Source organism: Heterocephalus glaber, unplaced genomic scaffold (genome assembly GCF_053883595.1).
Source record: "Heterocephalus glaber isolate CG9 unplaced genomic scaffold, H.glaber_assembly_v1.0 deba00001497, whole genome shotgun sequence".
NCBI lineage: Eukaryota > Metazoa > Chordata > Mammalia > Rodentia > Bathyergidae > Heterocephalus > Heterocephalus glaber.
Window position 1 is genome coordinate 55,112,501 of NW_028258320.1, and position 12,500 is coordinate 55,125,000.

The window sequence follows — 12,500 nt, forward strand, 5'->3', positions numbered from 1 at the left end:
ACCCTGGAACAATTAGTGCTAGCATTACTAGAAGCAGGTTTAAGGAGACATATGGTGGCAATTTTCATATGAATGATGCCCTGTGGCCTTTCCTGCAAACTAAAACCCAGGATCATTTGCAGATATTTTTCTTAAAGAACTGTAGGCCCCGAGTCTCTGGGTGATGGCTCGGAGGGAGCATTCCAAGACGATGGTCCAATTTGTGCTCATTTTGGTAATTATATCCAACTGTCAAGTGTCCGCCTCTCAGGGCCAGTGCCGCTGAGCGCCTATTCATGTGTGGTTTCTGTAGCTGATAACTCCCCACGCCATCCGAGTGCAGACCCCGCCGCGACACATCCCTGGAGTTGTTGAAGTCACCCTCTCGTACAAGTCCAAGCAGTTCTGCAAAGGCGCTCCTGGGCGCTTCGTCTACACCGGTGAGTGTGTGTTTCTAGCTTCTATAAGATAGAGGTGGGGAGAAGCATAGGTTAGGAGATGCTCAGCAGAGCATCTTGGGGCTGCACAGGTAGGCACAACGGTCTGCAGGAGGGTGGGCGAAGCTCTGTGGGCCTGTGGTTGAGTTTGGCCAGGTGCCCGTTTTTCATGTTTTTATCCAGGATGGCACGTTACTGTGGATGGACACAGCCCTTGCAGCCACGTGACCTTGGTACCTCCACTTCTGTGCGTGGGCCTCTGCTGTCTCACCTAAAAGACAAAGTTGTGGGGATAGTTGTTAGAAGCAGTAGCAACCTCCAGCTTTCATCAGAGCCACTGCCTGTGTGCCCAAGCTGTATGCAGGGGCCCTCTGTGCCCGCCTTGTCACTCTGGCCTCTGCCCTGTGCTGTTACTACCATTCAGTTGCATAAGCTGAGTCTCAGAGAGGAGAAATCATGGCCTGTCACATACCCAGTAAGCAAGAGGCCTCCATTACAAGCCAGGTCACTGTGTTCCAACCTGCGGTCTTAAACTCTGTAGGGGTACTAGTGCTTCTTAAAGGAGGCTCATATTCCTTGAGTACAAGACAAGCTCAGGTCAGCAGAAAGGGATGTCATGCAGTTCTCCATGCTCATTATCTTAAAATTGTTTTAAACAATGTTTTGCTCATATAAGTGCTTAATTACGATTTGTTTGAAATTACTATTGAAAAGTGTCATATAGTTCACCTTAAGGCATGTTTGCGTTTGGGTTTCTAAGCTTTTTTTTTTTTTGTACTGGGGATTGAACTTGGGTCCTTGCACTTACAAGGCAGCCGGTGGAACTGCTGACCTAAATCCCCAGCCCTTGGGTTTCTAATCTTAGCTCCACAAGCTGTAAGGTTTCAGGAAAGTTTTTGACACTGGACAACACCTGCTAAAATCCAGTAAGGGTGGAAGGGCTGAGCGCTTGGATATTCGTAGCCTTGAGGTGCTTGTGCAGTGGATAGATGACCATGTCTAGTGTTCTGGGGCAGCTCCAGGGTCCACATCAGGAGCCATTGGACTTGACTCCTGCTCTGTCACCACCTTAAAGTGCCCTGGAGGTGGGGAATCCACTGGGGTACCATCTCCTCTTCTGCCCAACAAGCAGGGGATGCTGGGTCCCCTTCCCCTTTTTGGTTCAGGGAGCTCATGGAGGTTAATCAGCAGTGAGGTCACTCAGTGCATGACAGGTAAAATGTAAACTTCCTCATGCCCCACTCCCCAGTAGGTTCACCATCATCAGGGTTGTGCCTGGATTGGGTCCTCAGAGGTACCTGTTGCCTGACAGCTCAGCACCCACACATAATCAAGGTGGGAGAGAGATACTGTCCTAGGCCAGAGGTCACTGTGTTTGGGATCAGCCCACAGAGGACCAGGAGCCCAGAATTGCTGAGGGACCCCAGGGCAAACAGGTGTTGGAGCAAGCTGTTGGGTTTCACATCCCTTGCCTACTTTTGGCTTTACTATGGTGTACTTGTATCACCATTCTATTTTTCGTTTTCAGTATGTTATTCAATACACGACACGAGCTAGTTAGTGCAGTTATAAAACAGGCTTTGTGGTAGATGCAAGTTTTCTGAGTACATTTAAGGTAGCTTAGGTTAAACTATGATATTTGGTGGGTTAGGTCTATTAAATTTATATTTGACTTACGATATCTGTAACTTCAGTGGGTAGAGTGGTGCATGCCTGTAATCCCAGCACTGAAGAGGCTGAGGCAGGAGGGTCACAAGTTTGAGGCCAACCAAGCTACATGGTGAGACTCTTATCTCAAAAATGGATGAATGAATGAATAATATTTTCAGCTTATAATGGGCTTGTCAAGATGTAACCCCATAGTAAGCTGAGGAGTATCTATACCCCAGCAAGTAAGCGCTTCTGCTGTGCAGGCAAGGGCAACTATTGTAGGTACTAAGTCCCTGGGAGAAGTAATAAATGAGAATTCCGCTTTGGTCTTGGTAGGGTCTCCTGGCTCCTTTCCCAAAGTGCCATTTGCATGTGTGAGCAGTGGTAACTCCTATGCACATAGTCTCATAGTCTGCCTGTTTTCCCACAGTAACTGTTGGTGTGGGGACCATTTGAGTCTCTGGCCATGATCTTTAGGCTGTGACAACCGCAGGAGCTATGTGAAGACCCAGGCTGTGCAGCCAGTCCAGCCCTGTGCTCTTGGGACCTTGGGACCTGGCCCTGTGTTTTCTGACTCCTTTGAGTCCCAGTTTCTTCTCTGCTCTGCCTTAGGGGGTTGTGGTGAGGACCAGGGGGTAATTTATACACTCTCACACATGGCAGTAAATAGTACTTCCTGCAAAAAGTTATTGGTATTGAAGTTCTACTGGGGTATGTGGGAAACCTGCCCAAGTTGTGAGCTCCTTAGAGTGGACACATTGATTACTATTCCTGAGCCACAATCTGTGCTACATCAAACACCTGTCAGGGGGCGGGTGTTGTGTGTGAGTTCCTGTGTCACCCATATGACCTGAGTTTGGCTGGCGGCATCACAGTGAGGACATGTCCCTGTGTGCCTTGTCCTGCACAAGAGTACCATTTGCTCTCACATCAACCGTTGGAGTGTGTGTGTGGGGTGTGTGTGTGTGTGGGGTGTGTGTGTGTGTGGGGTGTGTGTGTGTACTGGGGATTGAGCCCAGGAACTTTGCGCTGAGCTACATCCCAAGTCCTCTTTGTTTTAAATTTTGAGTCAGAGTCTCACTAAATTGCCCAGACTAGATTCCAACTTGCATTCTTCCTGCCTCGGCCTCCTAGAGTGATGGATTACAGACCCTCCTGGATTCTTTAAGGGATGCCCTCAGCAGGTCCTTTTCTGAGTTACTGTATCCATGGGCTTTTTGGTGGGGCAGTCTGTCCAGCTGTTTCAGGAGTGGAGACTTTGGTTTTTAGAAGAGATATGATAGGGAGGTCCAGGTCCCTTCCTTCCCTCCTTTGCCTGTCCTCTGCTGAGCATTCTGTTCTGAGTGCTGCAGGGAATGACCCTGGGCTGAACACTTATAAACAGATGCAGGTATGCAGGAGAATAGATGAGCCTGGTAGGAGTTGCTACCTGTTACTGGCTGGCAGATAGCACATATCTGTGGTCCCAGTTTATAGCTTCCTTGGGCAGTAGGTGGAGAAAGGCAGCTCTTTCTGCAGGCCCTTGTCTCCAGGTGTCTGAGGTGTCCTTCACCACCTCCAAGGGAGCTATTTCTAGCCACACCAGCATGTCCAGAGTCCCACCTTCCATTTCTGCATGGCCATCATGTCCATTCTTGGGGAGATTGGGCTTTTTGGGTCACAAGTCCAGGATCCCAGTGCACAGAGCTCAGGGGTTTTCTCCATTGACATTCTCCAGTGCATGGCACTTTTGGTGCAGCCATGCAGCAGTTCAGCCTTTCCTAGCTGGAAGTTAATTTATTTTGCCCCACCCCACCCCCATCATTAACAAGAATATACATTTCAAACGATGTGTAAAGGATATGGGGCTCTACACTCCGAAGGAGCAGAGGAAAGGTGGGTCATACCCTGTCTGACCTGGAAGCTTCTGTCTGATTTGCATTGCCCCCAAATTGATGGGGACAATGAGGTAATCACCGGGAATTGCACTCCCTGCTGAAAACTGAGCCAGCCCCAATGGATGTTACGACATGGGCACCGTCCCCTGGGCATCTGGTTCCCATCAGTGTCCCTGGGCCCGGGAGGCTGCCAGGACACCCTCACATTTTACCTTCCCAGCGTGAGGCCAGCCATGGGGCAGCCAGGCTGCCGGATAATGAACCTGTGCTCAGAGAAGGGGCTACTGATAGCCTACCAGAGCTGGGAGGGACTTGCAAAAGGCCTCAATGATCTGTTCACCATGACCTGAGAAACAGGAGATTTTTCAGAACCAGACTCTACTAGTCAACCCAGAGTGGGCATACTCAGCCTCTCCCACAAGGGAAGAGGAAGGCAGGCCAAGCCCCATCCATCCAGCCCCTTTGCTGGCTGCTTTCAACTACTCTCAAGTCGCAATTACCTCGGGAGGCTGTGGCAGTTCAGTTGATTAGCACGGTGAATTAAAAGAAGGAGTCACAAATGACATGTCCAGCGCTTCCATACTAGTTCTCTGTATTCCCAGTGTGCCTCACCCCTGTTGTAAGAAGGTCAAAAATTAGAGAGAGAGAACAATTTTCAAATGGCTAGCACTTAGGAGCAGAATTAACAATCACTGTGTATGTAATTGCCAGTTAATAGTAAATTGCCTCCTAGACTGTAAAATGCAATATAAACTGGTGGGCACCTAAAATTAAATTAATGAGATATTTGTTGCATTTAAAAGTGAATAGTGCAAATTAATAACTGAGTGCAGTGCTTGTTTTAATATTTGTCTAATAGCATACCATTTTCTTGTTTAATAATAATTAAAATAGTCTTGGAATATCCTACCTGAGAAACTCACAGTGTATGCAAATAGAGCTGTTTTGCATTCATAATTTCACTAGTATAAACACATCAAATTGTTAAGAGTAATAAAAGGAATTATTTTTTAATTAGAATAGAAGCATTATAGTGTTACTTGATTAAGACAGATTGGAATTTGTATGCTTCTAATTGAAATGATGTGATCATGAAAACTACTTTTACAGACATGTTTTCAAGTGTGAAGCATTATGATACAAATGAGTATGTTACTGTTTGTCCATTTGGCAGACTGTTGTCCTATTAAACAAGAGGATGGAGGCCGCTGGTGGTGGCTTAACTTCATAGGACACCAGGACACAGCTTGGGAAGGGGGCTTTTACTGTTGACCTCTTTCCCTGAGTGTTTGATTGACCTACCCTCATTTTAGAGATTTCTTTTGCTCAATTAAAGAAATTATCACAAATTACTGAGAGCCAACGTGTCGCCTGTGACAGACTGAGCCCAGCCACTCAATGAGATGTTGGCAGGCAGCAAAGAACATGCTCAAAGTGGACACCAGGAGTGCGTGACGGTGGATACCTGGACCAGCCCCAGGTCTGAGATGCCACACTAGATGGGAACAGAAACAGATTTTTTCCCCCACTCAAAGATGTGCATCCGATTGCAGGCTTACAAAATCATTTCTTACCAAGTAATTGCTAACAGGTTTTGTTCTTTCTGCTACAGTATTTATGTTTTGCTTTAACAAAAAGTCAGACTGTGCCTTTAAACTGGCTGCATGTTGAGGGGCTGCCGGCTCTGTCTTAATGCTGTCCTGTGCCCCCATCAACTCTCCCCACAATTAACCCCCCACTCCTACTCCACCTCACCCAAGAAACCCTCATGGTTGTGGAGTTTGGAAAGACCTCTCGCGTGTGTTCATAGTTCTGTCACCATGTGGAGTTGGCACTGCCTGTCAGCCACAGCCAGCTCCAGCTTGATCTCCCCTAGGCCAGGGCGCCTCAGACAAATCACTGTATTTACAGAGCAAATGATTGTTAATTGCCAACCGCAAATCATACCATTTTTACTCTGTTAAACCAAATGCTAATGCCTTTCTTAAATATAAACCACCTGATTGTTTCAGTTAGAGGTTTTCAGCCGCAGATGTGGACACAGTGAGAAACACATACTTTCATGATGGGTCCTAGAGTTTGGGGCAGCATCAGTCCACAGTAGTCAAGGCCCTGCTCATCCTGACCAGGGAGGCTGGTAGTGTCTGGCTGCTCACTGTCCCTTCCTAACTGCAGAGGGGATCTCATGCCCATACTGGTCACACTACCATCCCATAGAGCATAGATACCTGTGGGTATGCTGGCTTTTACAGTTTCTCCCCCACCCACCCCAGTACTGGGGATTGAACCAGGGCCTTTATACTGAGCTATATCTCCAGCCTTTTTTCTTATTTTGAGACAGAATCTCATTAAGTCTCTAAATTGCCCAGGCTGGGCTTGAATTTGCAATTGTCCTGCCTCAGCCTCCCCAAATGCTGGGATTATAGGTGTATGGCATTGTACTTAGTTAACAATAAGCTCTTTAGCTTGGAGGATTAGTTGGGACTACGCTGTCACCTCAGGCCCCCTCTAGGCCTGCCCAGAATTGGGATCATTGTCCAGTTAACACATGACTCAAGCAGCGCACCTTCCCCCCTCAACTTGACTCCAATCAAGCTTTTTGTCCTTTGTCTGAATATGGACAGTGGAGGGCAGGTATTTTCACATTGGCTGGGTGGCTGCATCCCTGCCTCAGCCCTATCACCAGGGAGTGGAGATTACTATCTATGGTTGGGGTCCTCAGGGCCCTTTAGGGAGAATATCAAAGACAGGGTAGGTGCCCACCCCGTGGCCTCCCCATCATGGTGGCACAGCACGACACCATCGGTACAGGTACTGATGTGTTAAATGGGTGCTGGGGGTGCAATTCGGTAACGTGTCCCTTACCTCATCCCTTTAAAGAGGGTTGCAGGAGGGCTCCCAAGGTCTCTGCTGTCCCTTCTCCTTCCTGTCTCGAAGGAGGCCAGGAGAATGAGATACACCGTTTGTGCTATTGCACAAGTAGACTATTTGTCCTAATCAGTGACACCCATTTACTAGAATTGCTTAAAATGAACTATACCTCATACAGAAATCGCACATTTAGAGAGTTCCATTCATCATGTGAACATTGAGGGCCAGTAAACTTTTCTGCCCCTCCAGTGGGATCATAGGCATGCATCAAAATGTTAAAAATGATTGGTGAGAGGGAGCTGTCACCCATTTATCAAGGAAAAGAACATTATTTGCTAATTTCCCAACCAGGCTGGTGACAGGGTGCTTCGTCTTTAGACCCACGGTGACCAGCATGGCCTTTTTGTTATTAGTACAAGTCAAGCGCTTTTGGGCTGTTGCTAACAAGACACATTTGTCTGTCATCAGAGGGGTCTTTGGTTGCTTTCCAAGTGCCTGTGACCAAGTCTGCTCCCTGCACCTCGACTGGCTGAGCTTGTTGGGGCCTCGCGAACACAGGAGGGGAGATGGACTGATAAATCACGAAGTTTCCACATCAAGGTGAAGGTATTGACTCTTCTGCACGACCTGACAGGACAGCTGAGAGGAGAGGCCATCTGTCTTTCCAGAGGACAAAAGGGTCATCCGGGTTTCCTTCGGGATGGGCAGGATGTGGATGGTGGGGGCAGGCCTGGCCCTCTTGCCATGGAGCCCCTACATAGGCAGGGTCCCCAGGTCTCCCTTGACACCCTCCCTGGTGGCAGCACTTTGGGAGCTTTGGGGAGGAGAGTCACTGGAAAGAAAAGGATCATGTTCAGGATTTTCATTTCCAGTCCTGTTAGGAAAGATATACTTCTGAAAACACCTTGGGAAAGGCACAGGAGATGGCGGGGGTATGTGCACAAACCAACATGTAAAAGCACAAGAAAATGAAGGCAACCAGCTGAAGGGCAGAATGAAGCAAGGATGACAAGGTATAAAGTAAAAATGCCACAAATCACTACCTCCTGTAGGTTAAACTGTGAGGCCTAGGGAAGCCACGAAGCAAACATGCTGGTGGCATACCTTAAAGGAATCATGCAATTCTCCTTAACCTGAGGAGGAGGTGGACAAAAAAGGTGGCTTTGGGACCTAGGAGAATAGGATTTCCTACTCTGGTTTCGGAGTTCTGGTATCAAGGCCGCCTCCAGGTGATTTGTTCCCTGGAAGTGTGGTACATGGTGCACTCCAGAGTCCAAGGATGGAGACCAAGGAAGAGCATGCTCTGCTCTGGCCTGTGTCATGCAGATTGGGTCCTGGTGTACTGGGCTGAGACCTGCTTGTGCGTGCCTGTGAAGCCTTTACTTGTGGAAGGAAGGTCTTTAGGCCTGTCTGTGCATACTTGCTGTAGGCTGAGGCTCGGATCACAGAAGCACAGCTTGTGAAAAAGTGCTTTCAAAAAAATTATCATTGGTAGTAGGGTGTGGTGAGGCATGCCTGTAATTCCAGCTCTCTGGGAGGCTGAGGCAGGAGGACTTCAGGTTCAAGTCCAATCTAGGCAACTTAACATCTTAGCAAGGCTGTGTCTCAAAGAGAGGAGAGGGATGTAGCTCAATGTAAAGGCTATGGGTTTAGTCTCCAGTACCACAACAGCCCCCAAAAGATTGGAGTCAGCTGGACTTTTTCATTTGTTACAGAAAATGCAAAATAAGTGTGATTTAACATTCTTCTCTTAGGATGGTTTTTGAATGAAACAAAATAGAAGACTCTCAGTGGTATGGAGTGTTTGCTGCACTAAAACAAGGTAGCACATGAAATAACAGGGTTTCACCAAGACTTGAGTATCATGGAGTGGTGCCTGTACTCTGAAACACTCAATACAGGGCATGTGAAAGTTTAAAACGAAGGCTCCATGGAAATGATGGGCTGCTGCAGGTCCTGATGTAAGTTTATGTTCAGATGAAAATTTCTTAAGGTGCAGCATGACCAAGGGGCATTTTATCCTTCTTTCCCTCTGGTCCCTACCCTTTCCTCCTCAGATATCTCTTCTACATCTTTCCCATGTGGGAATCCTGTTGCTGCCAGTGGAGTCCTGCAGGATCTTTGTCTCTTCTTTTGGCCCAGCCCTGTTCCCCTGCAGGCCGCTGATAGTCACTGAGATGCCTAAGCCAGGAAAGCCAGGTGGTTGGATTTGGGAGTTATCTGCCAGATTCCTTCTCCATCCCTGCCCTCCCCCCCTCCTTTTAACCTTGGCTGGCATCTCCTCTCTGGCCTTGAGAAGGGAGGAGGACAGTGACAAATGAACCTTAACATTCGCAGGTATCCATGTGCCCAAGGCTGGTGTTCAGCCAGAGGTGTGAGTGATGGCAGTCACTTTTACTCTTTGCATGGGAGACCAGCTCAGTTTTTTTCTAACAAACATGCTCCCAACACAAAGACATCATACACAAACCTTAGGCCTATTAGTACTGAGCTTCCAGATGCACCTACACTAAAAGGCATGGCTTCTCCAGGGTTTTCATAGCGGGAGGCCCCTCGCACCAGGAGGTGGCATGGGTGACTGCTGTACCACATCCTTGGCATCTGGCTGTGGATGTCCCAAGCCAAAAGCTGCAAATTTTCCGTTTGCTTGCATAGGTGAAAAAGCCAGTTGTTTCCCAAGTAAACTTAGTTTGATACCATGAGAAGGAGATGAGCCAGTGGCTGCCAAACACTGTGGGAGATATCAGGGCTGTGGCCTCACAGGGCTCTCAGTGCCTAGGGAGCTTCATAGTGACAGTGCTGACAACCCCATGGACAGGAGCCCAGGGTCTGCTTGGTTTTTGCTGCAGTGCCATGTGGGGAATGCTTGCCTCATGCCAGCCTCTGAATCCACTGGTGGGTGAAACACCCCTCTTCCTTACCACCCCAAACCATGTACCCATCTATGTTCCTTCTTACCCATGTGCTTGAAAAAGCCAGCTGTTTGGAATGATCTTTAAGGCAAGTATAGTGTTTCATCTTAAAGATACGATTGTTCAAGCTTACATCAGTGCAGTTAGGAATTTGTGGCTTTTAGGGTTCATTGTTGGCCTGATGCCCACTTGGGCTGGGTCCTCAGCGGGGTACTGCAGGAGATTCAGGAAGGGAAGCCATCTGAGTTTGTAGGTGCTTCTAGGATGACCTCGCTTGCCTACTCCTTCACAGTGAGTTCCTTTCCAAGGGAAGGAACTATGTCATCAGCCTGGTGCCCCGTAGCTGCACAGCCCATGGCAAAAGTCTGATGCAGAAGCATGCTGACTCAGTGTCTTGTGGGAACAAAGCAGGATATAGAAAAGAAGTTAATAAAGTAGTCATAATGAAAAAGGTGCTAAGTGCCATAAGAAGGGGACAGATGAGATGCCATAAGTCCTGTAGGAGGGAGACCCCTGGGAGGTGGTGTGGAGGTTGCACCTTGGATGCTTGGCAGGGGCTGGGATTTCCAGGCAGAGGGAAGAGTAGGAGCCATGTATGGGGCAGTCAGAGGGAGCAGGTGGAGATGCTGAGCAGCACTTCAGATGGGATGGACAGCAAATGAGGACACAGACATCTCTGGTCCCAAGACAACTTGGGGTTTCTCAGCTTATGTAGAAGCAGGGTCGGTTTGAGACATATAACCCAGCATCCTGTGTCCAAGGACTGTCCTTTTAAGGATTCCAGTGCTTATGTTAATCTTGGCGATATCTTTAAAGGCTCTGCCTCAGACTATTCCTTTCTTCTATGGTCAGCCTGAATAACCAGGGGTTAAAAATGCCTCTTTGGAAATTGAAAAGGGGAATACTGTTGGGAAACCAAGTTATTCTCTACCCCCGTAGCAGGAGTGTGTTCTTTCTTCCCATCCCTTCAACCATAGCTATGATCTGTCTTATTCAACCCAGAGTTGGTTTCTGTTTTCATATAAATACCAGAAGCACCTTTCTGGCCAAATAAGACGCAGACCCGGGAAAGTATGTCCCCTAAATGTAGGTACACCTGGCATGTATATTCTCGTTCAGATTGGAAACATTAATTTTGTGTAAACATTTTTCCAGATGTAGCTCTCATCCTCTTAAGATCTACCCAAAGTGTACAATGAAATGGTTTGTAGAATATTCATAAAGTCATATAACCTTCAGTCTTAATTCGAGCACATTTTCATCACACAAAATGAAGTCTCTTTTTGAGTAGTCACTCCCGGTCTCTGTCACCATGTCTTCTTCCCTCCTCTGCTCCTAGTAGCCTTCAGTCCACTCCTGTATCAGCTGATTTGTCTGGTCTGGACATTGCATATAAATGAAATCATACAATGCATAGTTCTTTGGAACTGGCTTCTTTCATTTAGCATGAAATGTTTTTAGGTTTCACCCATCCTGTGGCATGTATCAGGACTCCATTCCTTTGCATGTCTGGATAGTATTCCATTGTATGGATATGCCACATTTGTTTATCTGTTCATCAGTCAGTGGATGTTTAGATGTTAGGAAAAATGTTGCTGCAAACATTCGCCAGTGAGTTCTGTGTGGATATAGAAATGTTCTCTTCGTGTCTTGAGACCAAGACATTGTAACAGCTTCCATGTTGGCCTGGTGCCTTCAAGAAGCTGGGCAGTTGTGCCTCAGCACTTTTGAGTACCTGCTCTGTATACTGCCCTGAATAGGGCAGGCCCATGGCAGAGAGTGACCTTGAATGACCTACCTTCCACCTTCCAGGATCAGGGGAACCCCTGAATAGGCAAGTGAGGATTTTTGGAAGGTGGTCCCGGGGGAGCATGGCCAGCCCCGAGCACAGGAGAGGTCTTCCTTGGTCCTCACCCTAGCAGGGGCACCTGAAGCCTTGGGAGGGGTTGGACATCCAGAGCTCATTTTGCAGCTTACCTCTGCGTGGAGATTTTCCGCTGGTTTAAAGTGTGCAAATCCATTGCCCAGATGGCTCTCCACAGACTGTTGTTTCCTGCTGGGCTTTTAGACCTCCCTCCTCCCTCCAGGAAGTCTCCAAGACAGTTAGCAACACAGGGACACTTGCTTTTTCTTTTGTAAAGCACAGGATGGTTTGAGGGAGTGTATGCTGTTTTCACTGTATTGAGGATGACTTTCACTTGCTGGTGTCTCACCCACTTGGTGACAGGTTCTTCTCTACTTAGAGGGGTTAAAACATCAGGACAGCCTTGGGAGGGGGAGGGAGATGTGAGGATTATGGGACAGCCAGGGCAGTGTCTGACCCCAGAGCCTGCACTTCGGGGAGTGTCCATGCTGGGCCATCCCTGGAGGTGGGACGGCATCAGGAAGTGAGAAGGGAAATGAGAGCGCGAGGGCGCCATGGGCCTTGGTTTTCCTTAGCTGCCGGGTTGGGCTTGGTCGATGTAGTTCTGACAGGACTATAAAAGCCGTAATCCAATGTATTCTTTGAGGTATGTAAACAGAAGTGTTTGAATGCAATCCAATAGTTGTCAGCAAGGGTATTATTTTGGTAACAAGGAAGATGAGCTGTCCCCTTTTCTGCATTTGGTGTCATATCACAATGCCGCTATCCGCTGCCAGGCAGTGGTGAATGGAAGCTGGTCCCTGTGCAGGAGGCCTGGTTGGGCTGTCTGTATGAATACCAGAACAATATTCCCGATACGAATGAAGAGGCTCCAGATTCCAATTAGAAGTCAAGTGTGGCGCCTTTCTCA

At 47.8% G+C, this 12,500-nt stretch overlaps 1 protein-coding gene across 13 annotated transcripts in view; it reads left to right on the forward strand.

Moving 5' to 3' along the window:
• Ebf3 (EBF transcription factor 3) overlaps positions 1-12,500 on the forward strand; it is a 131,858-nt gene that overhangs the window by 99,817 nt on the left and 19,541 nt on the right. For all 13 annotated transcript variants that reach the window (XM_021253259.2, XM_087185147.1, XM_021253265.2 and 10 more), the window contains one exon: positions 293-419. In XM_021253259.2, the coding sequence (XP_021108918.1) occupies positions 293-419 (127 nt within the window). The remainder of the gene's footprint in view (positions 1-292; positions 420-12,500) is intronic.